This window comes from Erithacus rubecula (genome assembly GCF_903797595.1).
Source record: "Erithacus rubecula genome assembly, chromosome: 20".
Classification (NCBI taxonomy): domain Eukaryota; kingdom Metazoa; phylum Chordata; class Aves; order Passeriformes; family Muscicapidae; genus Erithacus; species Erithacus rubecula.
The window spans coordinates 3,516,398-3,540,215 of NC_136672.1; the positions used below are offsets into that span (position 1 = coordinate 3,516,398).

Genomic DNA, 23,818 nt, shown 5'->3' on the forward strand with positions numbered 1-23,818 from the left:
AAAACCTGCAGCTGGGAGAAGTAATTTTTAGAAAAGTCTTGGGAAAAACAGAGGTGTAGATGGTTTTGCACCAATCAATGTTATGTTGATCTATTGTAACCATTGAACAAATTGTAGACATTGCAGAGTGTATAAGAGACAGCATGCTGTTATAATAAATGGGATAATAGCCTTCTGAAATGTGCATCCATTTGTATGTCGTGCCTGGCTCAACAGGGACCGTTCCCAAAGGGGAATTCCAAGCAGGGCTGTGTTGGGTTGATGTGGCCAGAAATGTGTATTCTATCACCATCTGGTAAAGACAGGTGGGGTAGTGATTCCTTCTCTCCGTGGAACATATTATCTGCTAATGGGCCATCTTTGAACCAGCTGGGGCAATCAAATCTACCTTTTCCACATCCCATCCTCTCTCCAGGAGATATCTCCTGTTCATGGTCATTGTGTTCCAGTGGATGACTGATAAAATTACATCATCCCATGGGAGATGCTCCCCCCCGGGGAGGAGCCAAGCCTTTCCTACCCAGATAAAAACTGAGATTTTGGACACTAAGGTACCTTCTTTCTACTGGATTCCAGAGGAAATCCAGACCTTCCCACATCATCCCTGGACCTTCAGAGGAAAACTGCACCTTCTCCAGGAACACTGCTCCAGCTGAACCACATCTGCCACTGCAGGAGAATGGAGTCACCATTTAACAGGACTGCTGCCAACACCCTGAGTGACTGATGGGGTATCATCTTGGATTCTGATTCTGTCAAGATTGGGAATATTCTTTTGTTACACTATATTTCCATTTTAATTTTCCTAGTAAAAAACTGTTATTTCTAATTCCCATATCTTTTCCTGAGAGCCCCTTAATTTCAAAATTATCATAATTTGGAGGGAGGGTGTTTACATTTTCCATTTCAAAGAGAAGCTTCTGCCTTTATTGGCAGACATCTGTCCTCCAAACCAGGACAAGTGGGTTGGCACAAAGTGGGATTGACAGGGAATTCAGGATAGATTGGCAAGGTGGATAGGAGGGAATAATATGGACCAAACCATTAAATTGGGCAGAAGATATCATTAACCAGAAACACATTGCTGCAAGTGGGAAAGTTTTTCTTTGGAAATGGCATTGTGTTAGCAGAGGTGTTCAGGTTCAATGGTGTGTAGATTTAATTTCTACTCTCTAACAGCAGTTGAAGCCAAAGAGCTGGACATGCTTTGAGAGCACCTCAGTGAGGTCACACACGCAACACAAGTCACAGACTGATCTTGATGTCTCTCTTGAACACTCTTTCATTCATATCTCTTATTTCTGTGGGTGATTATGCAGATTGTGATGATTTGGGACATCCCCACCAACTGTTCATCTTTGCCCCTTTGGATTTGTGTTGTGCTGATGGAAATCGCAGTAAAAGCATTGAGAATTTGCTTTAAAAATCTACAGTGTTTGTCCTCAAGAAGTGCATTTTTCTATCATTATACACATAGAGGTGAATATTTTTAATCACAGGATCATGGAATGATTTGTGTTGGAAGTGATCTAAAAGATCATCTCATTTTGTCTCATGGATAAAAAAAAAAACAAAGAATACTAAGAGGCCTGCCTTGCCAAAAGCCATAATTTGATTGCTGTTATTTCATTTGAGGTCTCCTAAAATCCACAATCAAGTTTTGTCCTGGCTATTCATTGTGTGGGGGTGCATCCCCCTTTTCCAGGCTGTGCTTTGATCTGAGAAATGCTCGTTTGGCCTCGGCCTGGATGAGCAGCCCCTGGCTGAGCTGCTCTGCAGTTTATCAGAAACTCTGTCTGCTCCCAGGCACTGCTGCTGTCCAAGGTGCTCCTGGTTTCTTGGGGAGCAGCCTTGGCAATGATTTTTCTGGTCTGAATGGCACAACATCCCTGTTCTCACCCTTCCAAAGAATGTTTGCCAGTGCAAAAAGGGGCCAGGATGAAACACTGTTGTGACTAAAGCCCCTCTCTTGTGTCCCTATGAACAGTGGTGAAAAACGAGACCCTTGGGGCTCTCCTGGAGCAGTGACCTGTCTCTGAATGGGGCCTCTCTGAGCTGGGATCTCTCCTGTTTGCTGCTCTTGGTGGATCTCCAAACACGGATGGATCCTGGGCTGATCCCCCACTGTTTAATTGGGGAGTCACAAAATCATTCAGAGTTTGCATTTCCCCACCTCTGAGGGGAATTTCTCACAGGCACCTTGCACTGACCCTTTATGTCTGTGTGCAGATGCTTTGGCATGGGAGAAATGCTGCTCTCTTTGATGGTTGAGTACCTGAGTGTCTTGGGTTGCAATACATGAGCTGACCAAAAGTTTCTATTCTATCACCATGTGCTAAACCAGGTGGGGCAGTGATCCTTGTCTCTGGAGGAGATATTCTCTGCTAATGGGCCATCTGTTCAAACCAGGTTGGGCCGTGATCTTTTCCATGACCCATCCTTTCTCCAGGAGAAATCTTCTCTTAATGAGCCATTAAGTCCCATTGCATGACTGATAAAATGACATTATTCCTTTGGTAGATGCTCCAGCCAGGGGGAGGCGACAAGCTTACCTAGATAAAAACTGAGATTTTGAAAACCAGAGCAGCCTTTTTCCAATGGATTCCAGAGGAAAATTGGACCTTTCCACATCATCCCTGGACCTTCAGAGGAAACTGCACCGTCTCCAGGAGCACTGCTCCAGCTGAACCACATCTGGCACTGCAGGAGGATGCAGCCACCATTGAATGGGACTGCTGCCACCACCCTGACTGACTGGTGGGTGTCATCTTGGATTCTGACTCTGGCAGTGTGTGGGATTGTTCTTTGTAATACTGTATTTATATTTTAATTTTTTCCTCATAAAGAAGTGTTATTCCTTTTCCGATATCTTTCCTTGAGAGCCCCATAATTTCAAAATTATCATAATTTGGAGGGAGGGGATTTACATTTTCCATTTCAAAGAAAGGCTCCTGTCTTTCTTAGCAGACACCTGTCTTTCAAACCCAAACACTGAGATATCTAAGGAAGTTCGGCCTGTAAGTAAGTTTTATACAGGTGTGGTTAAGAGGTAGTATACTACTAAATTATGAAGCTGTATCATATAAGCTAGGTTAAATGCTTTAAAGTGTTATTCCTTTGCTAAATTGTTACATTGAAGGTATCATTTCTGTTCACTTTCAGTGCTAAGGTTTTAGATCACATTCCTTCTTATCCTTGCCCTCACTATCCTTTTGTCACAAGCAGCCAAACACACACTCACACAGACAGATACATACACGCACAGTTCTCAGTTCATTTCTGCTTTGATTGACTGGATTTTGTTTGTTGCTTGGTTTTTTCCTCAACGTGTCTGAACCCTGCAGTCAGTAGTAGAGTGTACCTTGCCAACAAACTCTGTTGTGCTGGTGCTTAATATCAAATCTGCAGTGTATAGATCCCCTTGCTGGTGATGTTTTAACAGATCTCAAACACTGGGAGCAGGTGTTTCCCATTTGATTCCTCTGATCCCGGCTCTTTATTGCACAAGTACTTCTTGATTAGTTTCTTTGGATATTGGGGTCATTGGAGAACTCCAAGGGTCTCATTATACATTTGTAATTTTACTATAGCCTGCTCTTACACCTTCTGCAATCCTCTTCAAGAAAATCTGTATTATCTGTATGAGACAGAGAACTGAGGAGTAAGGGATAGTTTATCAAAACCAAGACAATGAGGAATGCCTGTACAATTACTATGCTTGCAAAAATTATTCCACATATAATGTATTATAATGTTTCCTGATGATATTAAATGCTCCTTAAAAAAACCCAAAAAAGTGTATTTTTTTCTATTCTCTGCAACTTTTTCTTACCTTTGCATTCCTGATTTAGATCTGACACCAGCTTCAATTATCAGCATAATTTTAGTGAAGTTTGTGTTTTGAGAACTAATACGATCATTCTCAGAATCTACAGAGAGAACTAAATGTTCTGTGTGAGTGACAGCAGCCCCTCTTTTGCCAAGGCCTTTGGAGGTTGGGAAGCTGCTGAGCTGCTCAGGTCAATGGGCATGAAAGGCACTACAGGTGCCAGGGCAGCCAAGAAATGACATGTCCAACATAGGGAGACTGAGATGCAGCCTGACAGAGTGGTTCTGTTGGTGGAGGAGCTGGTTTTGAAAAGTACTTTGATATGGACAGGCCAAGAGGAACTCCAATATTCCAATTTGAATTCCAATTCTTATTCTTAGGTGAAACAAGTGAACAGTCAAGAAAATATCTGTCAGTGCTTGGGAAGGAGACTAACAACTTGCTCAATTACTGCTTCAGAAAATGAACATTTAATTGCTGGGCAACTCTTTTTTCTCAGTGGTCCATTTGGCAAAGATGTGGAGTTAGTAAATGACCATTGCTGTTTCCATGAAATTCCTGGATTCCTGTGCAGTGAGTTCAGGGGTTCCTGTTGAGCCCCTCCCAGCTGCCAAGGCTCTGCTCTTGCTCAGAGCAGCCAAAGATGCAGAGAGCTCTGCCAGCACCAGCACAGGCACTGCCAGTTTCCCTGAGGAGATCCCTGGGATGGGGCTGGGGTGCAGCAGTGCCTGCACAGGGCTCCCTCCTTGTTCTGCAAGAGCAGGGGTTCAGCTCTCCAACAGGGAGTGCAGTGCATTGCCTTTCCCCAGTTCCTGGCTGTGCTTTGAGAGCACTTGCAGTGAAGAACCAGGATCAGCAGGTGATGCCCCAGAGAAACAGGGCAGGTGTTGATTCGTGGGGCAAGGAGCTTTGGACTGGGGTTACATGACTTAGGCAGGAGAGTGGTACTGGTGTTTTCTCTTTTATCTGCATGTCATAGGATTTCTGGCACCCTGTACTCGGTGGTGACATCAAGCACTGAGATTCTGTTGGCTTCTTCAGGAATCTAATTGAGCTGAAGACTGTCCTGTCAGGCATGTTTTCCTTCTCTAAGAGCAAGTTGATTTTCCAGGAGGAGTCCCAGGTTGTTTCAGATGGCAGGGAATGTGTAGTGAGTGATGGGTCAGCTCAGGGTGAACTCAGCGGTTCAGCCCATGGGATGTCTGCTCCCATGGTTGCTTTTGTTCCTCTGAATCTGCAGCAATCCCAGTTCTTGTGAGTGGCACAAGTTTGTTGGGAAGAGAATCTGCCTGTGAAGACCCTGTTTAAAAGGCTGGAAGAGAGTGGTGTGTTAAAATGGTGACCTGTGGAGTGGGAGGAAACATTCCCACTCAAAGATCCAGCTGCAGTTCATGGCAGCCCAGGGATGGGACTGCTGCTTGTGACTGGCTGGGACACAGCTTGCAAGGGGTGACAATAAAAAAAAAATGGTTCTGTATTTCAAGGGCAAAGGTAGAGGCCAAAGGAAGAGTCCAAGTCAAAGCAAAAAATCTTATGGCTCTGTGGAGAGATATGGAGTTATAGGGAAGAAGGGAAAGGAAAGGGTCGGGCACTCTCCAGATCACTTCCCTGTTGTAATTTGTGCTTCATTTGCTGACAGTTAAAATCTGCTTTCATATTTTGATTTGTCTTATGCCACCCCAAGAAACCCCACCCAAAATGAGGGAGAATAAAGCAGCAGATCCTGTCCTCATCTGTACCCTGTGCTTACAGAGCCAGGGAGCCCTTGCATGTGCAGGCAGTGCAGACTGGGGAGCAGATCCCAAACCCAGTCACTTCACATCACTGCTGCAGTACCTGGGGGACAGGGTGACTGCCAGGTACTTCCAATCAGGTTCCTGGGAAGATTTTGGGAGTGTGATTGGTTTTTTCATGTTTTCCCTCCTGCAGAGTAACACGCATCAGCACAGACTTTCCTGGTGTCCAATGCTCTGTGGCCCTGCTAACCTGTGCTCTAAGTAGGCACTAATTACATCAAGTTCCATTAAAGAGGGGAGGAGCCAGTATCCTGCTTTTCCTCTGGGATCCAAGTGACTTTCTTCACTCCTGGTCAGGGCTCTGGAAGAGGAGCTGAATAAACTGGGATTTGGAAAGGCTGCACAGGTACTGGGAGAAGGGAAGAGCCATGAAGGCTTTGTTGGGCAAAAACAATGTGTGAGGTGCTCAGACTGTCTTCTCTAAGTGCTCCTGTCTTAGAACCAATCTCTTCCCTTAGAAATTGTTGCTCTTTCTACTTGTTAAGTAGATATGTAGAATATAATTGGCATTTCTGGGTGGCAAGTTTAATGCTCTCTTTGAGAGTATTTGCTATGGTGGAAAAGACTTTATTGTCTTGGTAAAGATTGGAATTATTTATTGTCTTGTCTTTGCAATGAAGTTGAGGAAGAAGAAGCCTGAAAGTTTCAGGTAATTATATTTCCTCACATAGATCCTTTTATCAACAAGATCAAAAGACCTAACTGGGTTCTACAGATTTCCTGTCAAATCCTCTTTCTCCTGCTGGTGAAGTCAACTGGGCTGGTTGTGGGTCAGGTCTGCCCAGGGGGAAGATGCTGTTTGCTGAAAGTACTCCAGCTGTCCTGCTTGGGAATTATTCTTGGGAAGTTTTTGGGAGTATGATTGTTTTTTTCCTTGCTTTACAACTGCATTTGTGCAGTTACAGAACTTATCTTGTTTGCAATGTTCTGTGGCACTACTGACTCGCATTCCAGAGGTGAAGGTAAAAATTTCAGTTCCTTATGACATTGGGTTGTATTAAGAGTGGGAGTAGCCTGTGAAGTAACTTTTCTTCTGAGATGCCTTTCACTTCTATATTCCCTCTGGAAAAGGAGTTGTCTAAACTGGGATTTAGAAAGGCTGCACAGGCACTGGGAGAAGGGAAGAGGGATGAAGGCTTCCTTGGGCACAAACAGCTTCTTTGGTACTGCCGTCTTCTTTAATGGGTCCTCTCCTCTACCCTGTTCCCTTCAAATGTTTGGTTTCTTGTTTTGAAGTAGTTGCTCAGAAATGGGCTCTGAAATGTCTGTGGCAGGAGTGAAATTATCAGTGTGCTGTGCATTTTCTGCATGGGGAAGAACATGTGTTGCTGGTGCTGGTGATCTTTGTGCATAAATAACATCACATCTGTAGCCCACAGTGGCACCTTCCAGAGAGCTCTGTGTGATCCACATGATTATGTGAATGCAGAAACCCAACAGAGTCCTAATGGTGCATTTATGGGAAAGTGTGAGGGACCTCAGAAGTCATAGAATAAATGTGTTAACAGCAATTTCCTGTTCATGGAATGACTGAATTTTATTGTCCCATATCCACTAACCTTCATTTTCTTCCTCATAGCTCCTTAGCATGTCTTGCCAATATCTTCTTTTCCAAAAGTGCCATCCTGTCATGTTTGCAAATAAGGGAGAATTTCTCAGAAGGGTTGAAGGAGAAATCCCTGCAGCTCTCCTCCTTTCCAAAGAGAAGCTGCCACCCAAGCTGGAGCTGAGCATGCATTTCTCCAGATCTGAGCTGACCATGCATTTCTCCAGGTCCAACCTGACTAATGAACAATCCAGCCTCATTACTCTGGGTTAGAATGAAGCAAAGCAGCATCAAAACACAAACCATTAGTAATTAATGACAGTGGTTTTAAAATACAAGAAGTGAAATCAGTAAAACACTTCATTCTATTTAAGGAACTGCACAAAGTTTAAAAAAATGTGTCAATGTTTTATTGCTGTAGAATAACTGCTATAGAAATTTTTTCAGAGCAGGTGGAGGAAAGCTAATGTGTGCTTCACATTTAGGATTTTTTGCAGAGATTTCTCAGCTCCGCCACAATGTCCTGCTGGTTTCTGTCTCTGCAGTAGCTTGTTGGAGCTGTGGATAAAAACTACTACAAAAATGGTTGAAAATTAGATTTAGGCCAATTCCAAGGATGCCTATAAAAGAAATACCAAGTTATTGTTTGTTCATTTGACTTGAACAGGTAATTCCCATCAGATCACCTAAATTAAAAATAGAATTTTATGTGACAATAAATATTTCACCTTAGGCCAAGAGAAACATTAATTCAGCCGAATCCATTTTCCTTAGTTTTCTGGTGTGTTTTGGCAGTGACAGCAAATGCAGGTGTGATTTGCTGCTCCCACTGAGGGATGTGTGCAGGGCCAGTGCCTGGAGGTGCCTGGAGGACGTGGGCACGGAGCCTGCTGCCCAGCAGGCTCAGGAGGGATTTCCCCTCCCTGCAGAAGGTCCTGGTGTGTCTTTGGCTGAGGCTGAGGCAGAGGTGCACAGGCTGTGAGTGTGGCCCTGGCAGCAGCCCTGGCAGGGTGCAGGAGCAGCTGAGCAGTGTGAGGCTGCTCTGCCTGGCTCCCATGGCCGTGCCTGGGCTGCAGCAGCTCTCTGGCATTTGCTCTGCCAGCTGTGATCTCTGTGTCTGCACCAAGAGAGCACAGACACTGGGTGCTGAGCACTGCCTGTCATTGCCCACAGGGAGAAGACTGAGGGAGGAGGCTGCTGAGCCTGGCCTGGCACTGTGGAGGATCTGGAGAGCCCCAGCCCTGCTGGACCTGAGCCCCCAAAGAGCCCCATGGACTCTCCCCACCTCCTGCCCTTGGGTTTGCTGCTGCTGGCTCTTGCTGCTCCCCATCCCAGTGAGTCTCTGGGTTTGAGCTCTGTGCTTTTCCCTGCACTTGCACAGCTCAGCTCCTCTGAACTGCTAGGGGAAAGCTCAGCGGGGCCCAGTTAAAACCAAGACCACAAACCCGGAAAGGTGGGAAGAGAAATGAAGGAGCTGAAGGTCAATGTGTTTGAGCTGTCACAGTCCCCTCTCCTGGGAGGGTGACTGTTTGGGTGTGTCTGATGTCAGGTGAGGTGAGTCCTGTCCCAAAGGAGTGACTCTTTGCCAGGAGAGTCTGAGGGGGGACACCTGGGACACTGCACCCAGAGTGGGCAATGGCAGCTCTGAGCTTCAGTGGCCTTGGGATGTGGCAGGGTGTTGGAGGGACACGTGGTGGGATTGTGGCAAGGAGTTTGGGGAGGAAAGAGGGCAAGAACAGATGAGCTCAGCAAGAGAAGCATCTTTCAACTTACTTCCTAAGCTGGCAGCTTCCCATTTAAAAAGACAGTGGAAGCAGTGGGGGAATTCTGTCATGTTTCTACCCCAATAATGATCCTGGGAACTGGCCCCAATAGTGTAAAAAATTTGTCCATTGTCAGACAATGTCTGTGAAGGCATGACTGAGCCTGTCCCCGAAAATCCATCCTGTTCTCTGATGCAAAATCTCTGGGTAGAAAATTGATAGAAAATTGGTTTTTTTTTCTCTGTTTTCTGATTTAGATATTGCTAAAGCTACTGATGGCACTGCTGAAGGGACAGAAGACTCTTCTACAGAGGTCACAGTCTATAGCTGCAAGGACTGTAACAGCTGCACATGCAAGGACTGGGATAACAATTTTGAAAAGTTTAAAATAATCGCTGACACAGAGTTCGTGATATTTTCAGATGGAATAATAGAGTTGGAGACCAATAAAACACACACCACTGTTTGCTTTGAGGAACCTAATTACTGTCTTGAAGGAATTTATAGCATCTTCTGGGAGAGAGAAGGGGGATCAGGACGTTCTTGTGGCACCCTGAGTTCTGGAGGTATGTTGTGCTGGCAGCCTGGATATTAACTGATGAAACCTGTTTCTGGGTAGGAAACTGAACTGTTCTCTATTTGGTCAGATAGCAAGGCTTATGGGTGAATAAACTGGAATGCATGGACTTCTTGGGTGGAAAATTCATAAAGTAATTTACGAAAGTAAATTCAGTCATTTCAGGTCAAACATTGCTTAAAACTAAAGTAAGAGAGATTCAGATAAACATGTCTTACTCTGATTTACAAAGATACATTGTTATTTTAGGTTTTTTTGGCAACAGGAATTCTCCTGGTCAAATTCTGTGCCATGTTGCAATGTGTCAGTGTCACCTGCTTCAGCCAGAACTCACCCTGACCCAGGTCCAGCCTCAAGAGCTGCTCTGTGCTGCTCTTCTGTCCAATTCAATAAACACCCAGGAGCATCTTTCCAGCATCCTCACAGAACTGCCAAAATCAGGGATTCAAACACCTGTCAGTGCATGGAGCAAGTGGCTCCACGAGGGCAGCACTTCATCCTGGTGGCTCAGGTTGCAGGGTGTGACTTGGTTGAGCTCCATCCAAGTCAGTGACTTTTCTGTCTGTAGTTAGTTCTCTGAGGGCAGCTTTTATCCCCTCTCATGTTGGAGTTAGAGCTTCCTTTCTAATTTTGTTGCTGATAGAAGGAAACAAAGAAAAAGGTTTCTGCCCTTTGTAAGCCTTTATTTAGCCCAACATTTTCACCTCTTTTCATTTTCTGGCTGCCATACAACCCTTCTCTCCTGTATTTATGCTCTCCACTGAAAAATATCTACATGCTGTCAATGCTGTGTAAAATTTTGTTGACACTGAAACTTTGACAGTGAAATCTGGAGATTGCTGTAGACAGGGATGCCTGTGTCCCTTGAGAGGGGAAGGTCTGGATGTACAGGTGAAGGTAGGAGGGAGTTTTGCAGATTGTCTGAGAAGAAGAAGAAGCTCTATAATGGCACAGTGGGGTGCAGGGTTGGTAGGAGATGCACTCCAGAGTTTGAGAGATTTACTGAGCTCCTGGACTTGCTTGTTCCTTTTCTTTGGTTTCTGTGGATAAAAGGCAGCTGTAGAGTTTATGAGCAGATGTTTATTTCATAAAGATAAAGATAAGCTTTTTACAGATATTTTGTTATTCTTAATTGCATGTGAAAATTTGCTAATTTCTTCAAATATTTCTGTACTTGATTATCTGAACAACTCATCATCTTTGCTGAGAAGGGAATCTGATAATGGTGGTTGATTTGCACTGTTATTAATGAACCATCTCCAAGTTGTAACAATCAGAGCAATCTCAAACATTTTGTCCCCTTTTTAAATTTACTAAGCACTTGAACATCTTTAGTCCTCCAGTGAAGATCTTCTACATGATCCATATTTACAATCAAAATTTTTTACCTTTCATCTTTCTCAGAAAATGGAAGAGGTGACATAAGTTCTGAGAAGAAGACTATTTGCTGTGAAGCAGACACAGATACCAGGAAATACAACCCTGACCTGAAGTGCTTCTACACTAAAGCATCAGGTCCAAAATTCACCACACCAGCAGTTGGCATTGCTGGTGAAGGAATTCCAGGTTAGTCTCTTCTTGTGCTTATTTGCCTTTTGCATTAAGAGGGATTTGTCCAGAGAGCTTGATGTGTACAGAGTTTTCCATGGGCAGGGAGATGTCTTGTACATTCGTAACTTGATGCTGCAGCCATCCAGTCTCAGACTTTGCCTTGGTAAATGGACATGTCCTGTCCTGGACAGATGTACAGAGGCTCAGGTTCCTGTAATTATCTAGTGACAGACACAGGTATGCTGAGGGAAGGGGGCACATGATGGGTGTGCAGCAAATTCCCAAGGATTGACCTTGTCTGTAAGTGCTGAATAAGACTTTGCCTCCAGACTAAGAGGACATTTGTCAACTCAAGGTGACACTTACATGTTGAAATTTCTTTCATGGTAGAAACTCCTGTCATCTTCCTTAGGTCATGGGCAAAAGGGTTTTAAAATCCAGTCAAAGTGGGTTTCCTTATTTGAACACTTCATCAAGGATGGGTCTCGCATCACTTGCTCTTGGTTATTTCAGATTGATTTTCAAAAGTATCTGTTGTGATGGAGTGACAACAATTTGCTTTGAATGTTGATAAAGTGAGCATTACATATCTTTAAGATATGATGAGCCAGAGGCTTGTTTTTCTCTCATTCATCAGCTCCTTCTCTCTTTGAATCTGATGGGGCCAGTTCCTTGGCACTCCTGCTTGCTTCACTTGGATGCTCTGTTTTCTCCTCCTCTGCAGGTAATCCTGAAGGTCCCACTACTGAAACGAATGGCAATTGCACGTGTCAGGGCATGGCTATTGGCATGGGTATTGGCATCCCCTTGGCATTACTGTGCGGAGGTTTCATAGGGGGGCTAATCACGTATCAAAAATTGAAGATTCAGCAGTGTTGCCAAGGTACATTCTGACAAATTTTCTGTTGCCTGTGGGTCCCACACCTGGAAATAGAAAAAGCACAAAGGGTTTTCCTCCTGGATCTCATCTCCATTGTGCTTTACATGCAGTTCTTCATGATCTTCACTGGGCTGACATCTGGAATGACTTCTCCTCCTGTGGCTGCTGTGACAGTTCTCCTGGTATGGCTTTGTTATACAAAATAAGCCCAGTATGAATTTCCTCACTGCTGCCTCCTGACACAAGGGGGAAGCACTGGCAGGGCCAAGAAATCACAGGGCTCAGCCTTCCCTCCATGGGATGCTGTTCCTGGGAGCAGTCCCAGACTGCAGCATTGCTGTGCAGCTTCCCTGGCACAGAGAGATGTGTCCCAGCCAGGACACTGAGGGACATTTGGGCATGGGCTGACAGGGCCTCCAGGAGAGTGCTTCCCTCTCTCAGCCCTGCCCACTACAGAGCCAGCTGTAATTTAGGAATGAGTATTTCCCTGAATGCATCCAGGAGGGAAGTTTGTTTTGCAAAGCAATGTGCATGGAGAGAGGTGGGTGGGCTCTGTGGAGACTTGTACAGACATTTCTTGAGCCTGCCATAAGGCTTTCCCCCTCCATCCTGTGTCCATGGGCTCCAGTGTTTTTGGCACCTTGTGTATGCCTGAGGCTGAGACTCCTCTCAGTTACTGAGCTGCTCCATCCCCTAGAAACTGATGATGGTTGTTTCTTTGTGAGAGTCAAAGGATTAAATTTCTAATTCTGAATTTGCTTGATGAGGAGTTGCACAAGTGCTTGCAAAGGCACACAAAACCAGTGTCCCTGTTGTTGTTACATCAATAGATGAATTATTTTTGTGAGGAGTAAGAAATTTCCCAGTGATTTCCCTGAGATCTGCCCCTCTGATGCAACATCCAGTGATATCCCTGGTCTGTTCCAGAGCCCCTCTGGGGCTGATGGGTCACAGCACCAGGGCATGGTCTCAGCAGAGCCTTGAGCCCACATATATGGCTGTGAAACTGCCCCCTTTGTAGGACAAGGGGTGGCCCAGAACCAAAAGGGAGAAGGGAGGTGCCTGGAGGACTTCACAAATTGAGATTTTGTTTGCAGTTCTAACTGGAATCTAGCAGTTTCTTTGATGCCCTCACAGGTATTTATTTTTGCTAATTTTGCAGCTCGTAGTCGAGACACAGAGGCTCCTGGAAGAGAAAATATCCCACTAAATGGATAACCATCTCCAATGGAGAAAACCTATTTGCCAGCAGCATCGTCATCCTCCTCTCTCAGGATGCACAATAACCATGTGAAAACACAGACTGATTTTCCATGAGAACTTCTTTTATTCACAAATAGATGTATTTTATTGAATGCACCTTCACCACATCCACACCTTCCCCAAGCACTGTGACTCTTGTCCAGCTCCAGGCCTTTGTGAGCAGCAGGAGCAGCACCAGGAGCCCCCATCCTCTGCTGGTGCTTGGCTGCAGGCAGCAGGCACCCCAGGCTGTGTGGCTGGCTCAGCAGCACAGGCTGAAACCAGCTGAATTCTCTCTGTGACTGAAAGTGTGAACTGCTCTGAAATGCTTCCCAAGCCCTCTGCATGGCTTTCACTTGGTAATGCCACAGCAGCACCCAGGTGTCTGCATTATTTTAATTCTCAGGTCATCTCTGGATTCACCAAAGCCTTTTGCACAGCTGGCTGTTGGTTGAACTGGAAGGGTTTGTTTTTCTGTAGAGATATTTGATTCTGCCCCACCTGCCGGCTGAGGACGTGTCTGTGTGTTTGTTCCTGTGCAGGGCTCAGGGCTGTGTCCAGCTCCCTCAGCAATGGCATTGGGTCACAGAGGCCTTGGCCTCCTCCCAGGGTGAACAGAACTCTGGTGTCAATCTTGCTGCCAAATCAGGCAATTTTAGACAGAGTGCGATGAATCCAGCCTCTCAGGGATCCCATTGGTTCTTGGTATTTTTACATCATTCTCCATTCCCACTTGATTTGAATAAACCCTCAGCTTTTGCATTGGATCAAATTTAGTATCAGGCTGCTGAGTGAAAAATCAGTGGAAGCACAAGTGGAAAAGCAAATCCCTGAAGCATTGTGAATGTTTTCTGAATTATTTTTCCATGGTTTAGTTCTCCATGAATCTGTAGCTGGCATTTCCATCAGGCAATCTCAAAAGTTAAAGGATGCTGTTTCTGTCTTGAACTTTGCAACAGTTAAATTCAAAAAGAAAGATGATGAATGTAAAAGATCCAGCTTATTTTAATAATTAATTTTAGAAAGATAGAAAGGAATTTGTGCTTAAATTTACTTTTTATTAGACATAGGAGATCAATGCTTTTATGGGTTGGAGCTGATTTTTTTCCCTAGTCAGGGCTTTACACTCTTAACTCAGTTCTCATCTGATTTCATGCCAATTTTCAATTTTAATGTGGTGGAATGCAATCAAGTGGTCCTGAAGGGTTTACAATCCAGGTATTCCAAAGCTAGGTATTTATTGAATTTCTGGTGTTGCTGATCCAGTTGTCAGGTGTATTTTATCATGATGAGTGTAGTTATTAAACAATAAATCAGATCTAAGGTTTCCTGTAGAAAGGCCAGACTGTGAATGAATGAAGAAATAGAAGGACAGAGACATTTCCTCCGAATGTAGAATCTAACCCAATTGCATTTCTATATTTTTCCCTTCAACAAAACTTCAGGAATCTTTGGGCAGAGTAGAGCTGTGTAAGGGGAGCGAGTGACGCATCAGCTGGAGCTGCGCTCACTTTGCCACTGCGGCCCCTCGCTGAGTGGGGCACACTCTGGGAGCAATTGACCTGAGGTGTGGCTGGAGCAATTGCTCTGTGGCCTATTTTGGCTGTCAGTCTGAGCTCTGAGGGGGCAAGGAGGAGAGGGAGGTCTACTAGATAAGAGAAAAGAGGAATTTGGGGAATTTGCAGGCAAAAGACAGAAATGCAAGTTGCACCAGTTGAAATATGGGGGAGGTTCAGGGGGAGGATACAAATCAGCAGCAAATTAGAGAAATGCTGGGGAGGGATAAAAGACAGGGTTTACAAAAGCATTGTCCAATGAGGGAGGTAGGGGTGGAAAGTGGTTCCCATGGATTAATGAAATGTCCAGTTTCAGGGGATTCTCTGTGGTAGGACTTACAGCTGGTCTGTGAGCCAGAGAGGGTTAATGCAGAAGGGTTATTTCTGAAAAGAATCTTATCAAGGGTGTTGGTCTGGAGACCACGGAGAGAAGAACAAGAAAGGGATAAGTGGGAAAGAAAACCTGCAGCTGGGAGAAGTAATTTTTAGAAAAGTCTTGGGAAAAACAGAGGTGTAGATGGTTTTGCACCAATCAATGTTATGTTGATCTATTGTAACCATTGAACAAATTGTAAACATTGCAGAGTGTATAAGAGACAGCATGCTGTTATAATAAATGGGATAATAGCCTTCTGAAATGTGCATCCATTTGTATGTCGTGCCTGGCTCAACAGGGACCGTTCCCAAAGGGGAATTCCAAGCAGGGCTGTGTTGGGTTGATGTGGCCAGAAATGTGTATTCTATCACCATCTGGTAAAGACAGGTGGGGTAGTGATTCCTTATCTCCTGGCTAATGTTATCTGCTAATGGGCCATCTTTAAACCAGCTGGGGCAATCAACTTTAGCTTTTCCACAGCCCACCCTTCCTCTAGGACATATCTCCTGCTCATGGTCATTGAGTCCCAGTGCATGACTGATAAAATTACTCCAGCCAGGGGAGGAGGCAAGCCTTTCCTACCCAGATAAAAACTGAGATTTTGGACACCAAGGCACCTTGTTTCCACTGGATTCCAGAGGAAAACCAGACCCTTCCACATCATCCCTGGACCTTCAGAGGAAACTGCACCTTCTCCAGGAGCACTGCTCCAGCTGAACCACATCTGCCACTGCAGGAGGATGCAGCCACCATTGAATGGGACTGTGCCAACACCCTGACTGACTGACGGGTGTCAACTTGGACTCTGTCACTGTTTTGGGATTGTTTTTTGTAATACTGTGTTTCTATTTTAATTTTCCTAGTAAAGAACTGTTATTCCTAGTTCCCATATTTTTTCCTGAGAGCCCCTTAATTTCAAAGTTATCATAATTTGGAGGGAGGGGTTTACATTTTCCCTTTCAAAGAGAAGGTTTTGCTTTCATTGGCAGACATCTGTCCTCCAAACCAGGACAAGTGGGTTGGCACAAAGTGGGATTGACAGGGAATTCAGGATTGATTGGCAAGGTGGATGGGGGGGTATAATTTGGACCAAACCATTAACTTGAGCAGATAATATCATCAACCAGAAACCCATTGTAGCAGTTGAGAAAGTTTTTCTTTGGAAATGGCATTGTGTTAGCAGAGGTGTTCAGGTTTAATGGTATGTAGATTTAATTTCTACTCTGTAACAGCAGTTGGGGCCAAAGAGCTGGACATGCTTTGAGAGCACCTCAGTAATGTCACACAGGCAACACAAGTCATAGACTGATCTTGATGTCTCTCTCGCACACTCTTTCATTCATATCTCTTATTTCTGTGGGTGATTATGCAGTTTGTAACGATTGGGGACATCCCTACCGACTGTTCATCTTTGCCCCTTTGGATCTGTGTTGTGCACACCAAAGGTGCCTCATGTCAGGAAAAGCAGTGATAACTTCCTTTAAAGATCTACAGTGTTTGTCCTCAGCAAGTGCATTTTTCCATTGAATATACACATAGAGGTGGGTATTTTTAAGCACAGGGTCATGGAATGATTTATGTTGTGTGGGAGCCCAGGGCATACCCCTGGCCTCCATGGGGGTCTCAAAACCCCGCTGGCAAGGGTCTCAAAGACCTCTGAGTGAGACCCTGGTGTTACAGGTGCTAAATTCTAACCCCTGGGGGAAGTTGTCAGCACAAAGAGAATAGAAACAAGCTACCAAAATTAGTGAAGTGTAAATTAGATTTTTAGAATGTAGATAAATAGACTTTTGGCAATGTTTATGATAAGGGACACAGGGCCAAGATGGAGAATTTGGGGGGTGGACACCTTTTCCTCCTTCTTCTCCATGTCATCCATGTTGGGTGACACGTTGGCACTCTTGGATTGGATGGGGTCAGGGCTGGACCATTTAATAAAATTGTATTGTATTGGGAAAATTTTGTAAACATATAATACGTAGTACAAACTATATAAGATAAGCCCTGCCTTCACCAGGCAGATTCCACCATGGATGTCAGGCTGAGCAGACCCTGCTGGCCAGGCAAAAAGTCCCTGAGATATGAAAGAATAAACAATCCTTGGAAAAAGAGAAAACCGTCTCCGGCAGTCTCTCTTTGGCTGCTTCAGAGAAAACCAGGGTTTGAACCACCTTCGTGTCCCTCTGGGGTGATCTTGGGGCAACGGAGAAACCCCAGACTGGGACACCTGGCGTCCCTGGATGGGCAGTGACATCTGGCATCCCCCTGGGTGGACAGTGACATCTGACGTCCCTGGATGCACCGCAGCCCAGAAAGGTGGGTGGGGACCCCCAGAAGGACAAGCTCAAGAAGACGCACAGAGATGGAGGAGACCCCCCCAGGCATAGACATTTGGCACGGATCCTGGTGGATCCTTGTAGCCTGCAAAGGCAGGTACAGACCCCCAAAAGACAGAGCTTCAGAAGAGGCACGCCATTGAAGAGGATTGCGGAGGAGATTTCTGGCCCTCTGCTAAGAAAAGCCAAGTTCCAGACGCAAGTCGGAGAGGAGGTGTCCCAGGAAGCCTCGCTCCTGTGCACTGCTGGTCAGTTTCAGGAACCTCCAAATCGATTTTGGACAAATTGCTTTTGGGTAAGATGGTTCAGAATCAGACATATCATAGGATTCCCACCTAGCCATAAGCAGGGGGAGGGAGGTTTATGGCTGCCTTGCTATCACCAGGCGTAGAAAGCAATTGAAGTCCCTCAGAGTCTGGGGGAAGAGACACATCATAGGATTCTCACCTAGCCATGAGCTGGGGGAGGGAAGTTTATTACTGCCTTGCCAGCAGCAGGTGGTTCAGCAAAGGCCTTGCCAGCAGCAAGGTCGGGGAAAAATTAAGTTAGAAATATTTCTAAGTGAGTTACAGAACTTAGATTTTTCCTATTTCACCCTTTCAGAAACCCTGACCGCAGACGGCGGGAGGGCGCTGCAGGCAACTCCCCAGGCCATGGGGGACAGAGGGAAGTGGGACAGAACCGTGAAAAAGGCAGTGAAAAAGTGTGGGCTTGGCGCGTTTAGCCGCAGGGATGTCCAGGGCAGAGGCAACCTGCGGTAGCGACTGGGACACAGAAAAGCAAGAAGTGCGAAAAGGCACAGACAGACCTGTCTCCAGCTGTCAGGAATGCTGGGAGAGGAGATCAATACCCTGTTTCAGGGAAACCTGAGATATCAATTGGCAGATTCTAATGGGGAAAGAAATTTATGCTTTGTAAAGTCAAAGGAGAAAAAATTAACAACTTTTAAGCAATTGCAGGCAGCTGCCCGGACAGAGTCGGACAGAGCAAACCCGGGCGCAGCAGCGTGAGTTCACCAGCCCGAGCTCACCGAGAGGGGGGCACAGCCGCCCTGCTCCCAGAGAGGCTCTGGCAGCACCCCCACTGCTCCCCCTGTGCCTGCACAGATCCAGTGCTGCAGACGGGAGGAGGGATGGGGGGTAGAGAGATGCCAAGAGCTGCTTTTTTTCTATATTGTGGAGAACAAACAGAGCAACAGAACAAGATAAGAGACTCAGTTTTATTTTCAGTTTTTGTATGTTAAACTAAAGGTGTTTGTTTTGCATTGTTGTTAAAAAGATGCTGAAACTTTATGAATGGTGAAGGTATTTTAATAGTATTAAGTATTTTAATAATTGAAGGTATAATAAGGTATTTTGTATTTGATTATATATCATCTATATTTAGTGATTTGTTATTGCTCAGATATGAGTGGACATTTATTTAAATGTCAACATTGAGTTTTAATTTTCCTATAGTTAATTGTTTTAGAGAAGCCAGTTTATATGTATTTGCAATATTGTCGATATAAATCGATAGATTTTGAGTTGGATTTTAAAATTTAAGTTTAGTTTCTATATTTAATTTTAAAAACACTGTAATAAGATTGTATGAATTCTATATCACAGAATAATTTTGTTTTCTGTTTCATTGTTTAATCTGAAATCTTTCAACATTTTAAGTAAGTTTTGGAAAGCCTCCAGACATGTCCTTGAATCAAATGTATGAAGATAATAAGCTCAGTTGTGAACTTAATGTTTCTTTGCTTTCCTTTTATTAATTCTCTTTTTTGTTTTGGCAGGTCTTTTGTGACCTGGCACTGTGCTGTCTTATGGTTTTGAATATTTTGCAGAATTCCAGAAAATTATTTGAGCTTCATTCTCAGAAAAAATTCCTAGTGTTATGGTTTTCCTGAGCTGCTATAACAAAAGCACTGCAGTGTCTTGCCATGCTCAAAGTATCTTACCCTAAAGATGAATTTTAGAGAAAATGAGTTGCTAGAGGAGTTTGATTTCTTTTTGAAATGTTTAATTGTAGCTTTGTTGTTAAGAGTTGTGGGTTTTTTCTTTAGTAAGAAGATGTCAGGGAGTTCTCTTCCAATTAGAGTTTAGGCTCTGGCCAAGCCTTAATTCTAACTAAAAGAGAAATTGTATAAACCCAGGTGTTTCCTGCATCAAAATAATATTCCAGTCATTTGGATTGGCAATTTGACTTATCAATATAACAGCTGAAGCTGACTTTGAAGTGAATTTGGTGTTCATTTTCTGAAGATGACCATCTAATTCCTCATCGAATTAAAGTTTGTCAGCTGTCTGAAGACTCTGAGGTGATGACACAGTTTTTTTTAAAGATTGATGATTATCTAATCTTGTAAATGTATGTCTGTTGTTTAAAGTATTGTTAATTATTGTATTGTGTTTACTTGCAGAAGATTGTAAACTTTGGGTTTAAGTTGAGATAATAGTAGAAGGGAAAATTCTCCAATTTTGATAAAAAATTTAGAGACAAAAAAAGTTGGAAAGCTTTCAAAGTAATCATTTGGGGGAAGGGTTCTGTTTGTGTCTCCACAGAGAGAGGACGGAGATGGTTGAAGCCTGCAGCAAGATTGGAACACCACAACATATAGCTTCAATTGTCAAGAAGCTAATGACAGAAGTCCTTCAAGGGCAACATGAAAAGATTTTTGCAAATTTCAAGAAGAAAAAGAATCCATCTAAAGGACAATGCTACAACTGTGGGGGTTTTGGGCATTTTAGGAAGAATTGTCCTCAATCCACAAAGACTTCCAAGTCACCAGAACTTTGCCCTAGATGTCGCAGAGGAAGACATCTGGCAAGTGAATGTTATTCTCTGACAGATGTGGACAGAAAACCATTGGCACTGACAAAAAACACGAAGAAAAGCGCAGGACCACCTTGGGCTATGACAGCAATGATGGCGGTGTCACAAGGAACAGCAACAACTGGCACAGACAATACACTTGTTGGGGAACGTCAATCTGACTCCCTCAGCAGGACGTTAGGGGACATGCCCTGTGACAGGGATTTGCTACCACCAGGAACCCAGTACATCCTGTCAGCTTCAAAAGTGGTTTGTTTTTTGAATGAAGAATCTGCATCTATACCTACAGGATTCAAAGCACCCTGCCGAAAGAGACAAGATTTTTTGATAATAGGCAGAGACCGGTGCAGCATTTTTGGACTGATTATATATCCTACTGTTGTTTCAGCAGACTGCTTCCAAGAGCTGACAATTTTAGCAAGGGCTCTTTGACCCCCATTGACAATTCCACAAAATACTCAACTGGCAAAAGCGATAGCTCTGGCATCGCATCCATTGGAGCATCAAGTAATGCCGGCGATGGGCAAAGGGCATCCACACTACAGTGACCATGTCGAAGTACACGCGTTATGGTTGAAGTACATAACCTGTGAACAGCCAACTATTACTTGTGACTTGATATATAATAACAGGAAAATAACCATCACAGGGATGGTGGACACCAGAGCTGACGTGACACTGATTTCATATATTTTCTGACCTCGAGAAGAGAACTTGATTGTACCTTTGGACCAAATCACAGGCATTGGAGGAAGTTCTGTATGCCTCCAAAGCGAAAATTCAATAACATTCACAGGACCCAGACAGAAGACAGCTATTACTCGTCCATTTATAGTGCAAAAGCCATTCACTGTATGGGGAAGAGATCTCCTTTCACAGTGGAACATGTACCTGACAATGGATTTTTAGTAGGGCTCACTGCGGCACTCACCACTCCAAAATTGACATGGAAAACTGATACACCTCGTTGGGTGGATCAGTGGGCCTTGGAGAAGAAGAAGTTGAGTACATTGAAAACTTTGGTGAAAGAACAACTAGAAAAAAAACACATAAAACCGACAAACAGCCCTTGGAATTTTCCAGCGTTTGTCATCTGAAAAAAGTCTTCTGGATCGTGGAGATTGCTTCATGACCTCAGAAAACTGAGTGAAATAGTGGAGGAGATGGGACCTCTACAGCAAGGATTTCCATCACTCTCGATGATTCTCAGAGACTGGCCTCTTGGTATTATTGACCTCAAAGATTGCTTTTTCAGTATTCCACTTCATGAAGATGATGCTTACCGAATGGCATTTTCTGCTCCAAGTTTGAACAGAGAAAAGCCGATGATGAGATATCATTGGGTTGTTTTACCCCAAGGCCTCAAGAACACACCAACGATTTGTCAATTGTATGTGGCACAAACTTTGGCTGCAGCCAGACACAAATATCCCAAAGCAAGAATCATACACCAAATGGATGATTTGCTGATTGCTGTGTCAACAAACCGAGAACTGCAAGAAGTCTGTGCTTGTGTGATTGAAGAAATACAAAAAGCAGGATTCGAAGTCAGTACTTCAAAGATTCAAGAAATTGCACCCTGGAAATACCTTGGATGGAAAATCACCGAACAAACAATCAAACCTCAAAAATTAGAAATCAGCTCAAAAGTCGACAATCTCCAAGATTTACAGCAACTCCTTGGAGAGATCAACTGGATGAGATCGGTTTTGGGAATCACAAATGAAGATCTTTCATCTTTGTTCGATCTTCTGAAAGGAAACGACAACATCAAATCCCCCAGGACTCTTACACCAGAAGCACAAGCAAGCTTGCAAAAAGTTGCAGAAATGATACAAGACAGACAAGCACACCGATATGTGGACTCTTTACCATTCCATTTAGCAGTGTTGGGAGAAGAAACACAGCTATATATGGTTTGATTTTTCAGTGAGACGAACACAAAAAAAGACCCTCTTTTAATTATAGAATGGGTTTTCCTATCTTACAGATCTCCAAGGACGATTCTTACAGACTTAGAAATGACAGCACAAGTGATAATAAAGGGAAGAACAAGGTTGATGACAATGACGGGCAGGGACTTTTCAATGAACAATGCAGCAAGGACCACAGATTTCTACAATACGAATGAATCAAAAAATGAATGAGGCAGCAGCTTGGCTTCAATCTCAACAAGTAACACGTTTGAGCAGACAAATTCCTATAGAGACACACTGACCTGCAACAGCAGCTCAAGATACTTTAGTTGATTGGGCAAATATTAGAATGGACTTGACAAGAAGCAGAGAATGTCCTGCAATTGGGACTGGTGAAATAGCCATGCCAGTGAATTATGACCCACAAGGACAAAACCCAAGATGGCAAAAATTAAATCATGATTTAGTTAAAGATTTAATTAAGGCAATTAGAGATTATGGACTGGGATCTTCATATTTTAAACAGCTTTTTAAAGGTATTCTCAATGAATATGACTTGACTCCATATGACATGAGATCTCTTGTGTCATTGATACTTACTGACACACAAGGACTTATGTGGGAGAGCAGATGGAGAAGAGCTTTGGAGGAGCTGCGAAAGAAATACCAAGGTGATGCTCATGCTAACCTCAGCATGGCAGAATTAGCAGGAGACCCTCCTCACAATGATCCAGCACAACAAGCTGCGAGGATTCCAAGGGGAGTGTTGGCAGACATCAAGGAAAAAGGATGTGAACTTCTCTTCAAACAAGATATAAAAGACTTAAGGACTGACAGTGAAACACGTTTGTTTATATGCTGTAGTGTTTTATCTTTTGTCATCTATGTTAGTTAACAAAGCGGATTTGCCAGTGATGCAGCCTAGGGAGAATGTTTGGGAAAATTTAGCACAGACAGTGGGGTTGGACACAATGTTTTTGAGGCATTCCAGGCAAAAAAGCCATTTTCAACATGTCTGGTGGGATTGCCAGTGAAAGAATGGCCCATTCCGGAGGGCATCCCTTCATGGGTGATGTGAGTTGTGACAACTCCTGTGAACGGATGGCATGTGTGAGTTCAATTTCTTCCTGTGGCCTTTTTCAAACCAAAAGAATTAGAAATTTTTGGTTTGACAATGGATTTTTGATTTGTATTTAATGTTTTAGGAGTGACAAAGAACCAAACAATGGATGTTACTCCGAATTAGAATGTATATAGCAATTATACTGTAGTCTCAAACAAACCATCCTTCCGAGTTCTAGCACAGTTATCGTGGCTGGATGGTCTGTTTGACCTTTTTGATCTTTTACCTTTGTAAAAAAAAATTTTTGAAAGTAGGTTTTTATATATTAGTGGAGCTTGTTGCTATTCTCATTATTTTGCCGTGCATCATCCCATGCACTCAGCACGCCTTGAACAAAACTATGAAAAGTGTGTTTTTGGTGCAAGCAATGGGGGGAGATGTTGGAGCCCAGGGCATAACCCTGGCCTCCTTGGGAGTCTCAAAACCTCGCTGGCAAGGGTCTCAAAGACCTCTGAGTGAGACCCTGGTGTCACAGGTGCTGAATTCTAACCCCTGGGGGAAGTTGTC

The 23,818-nt window shown here is 43.9% G+C and overlaps 1 protein-coding gene across 1 annotated transcript in view; it reads left to right on the forward strand.

Annotated features, from left to right (window-relative positions):
• Positions 1-8,348: 8,348 nt before the first annotated feature.
• LOC306810637 (T-cell antigen CD7-like) overlaps positions 8,349-23,818 on the forward strand; it is a 33,741-nt gene continuing 18,271 nt past the window's right edge. Inside the window, exon 1 of the mRNA XM_079323461.1 lies at positions 8,349-8,505. Within this exon, the coding sequence (XP_079179587.1) occupies positions 8,442-8,505 (64 nt within the window). The 5' untranslated portion in view covers positions 8,349-8,441. The remainder of the gene's footprint in view (positions 8,506-23,818) is intronic.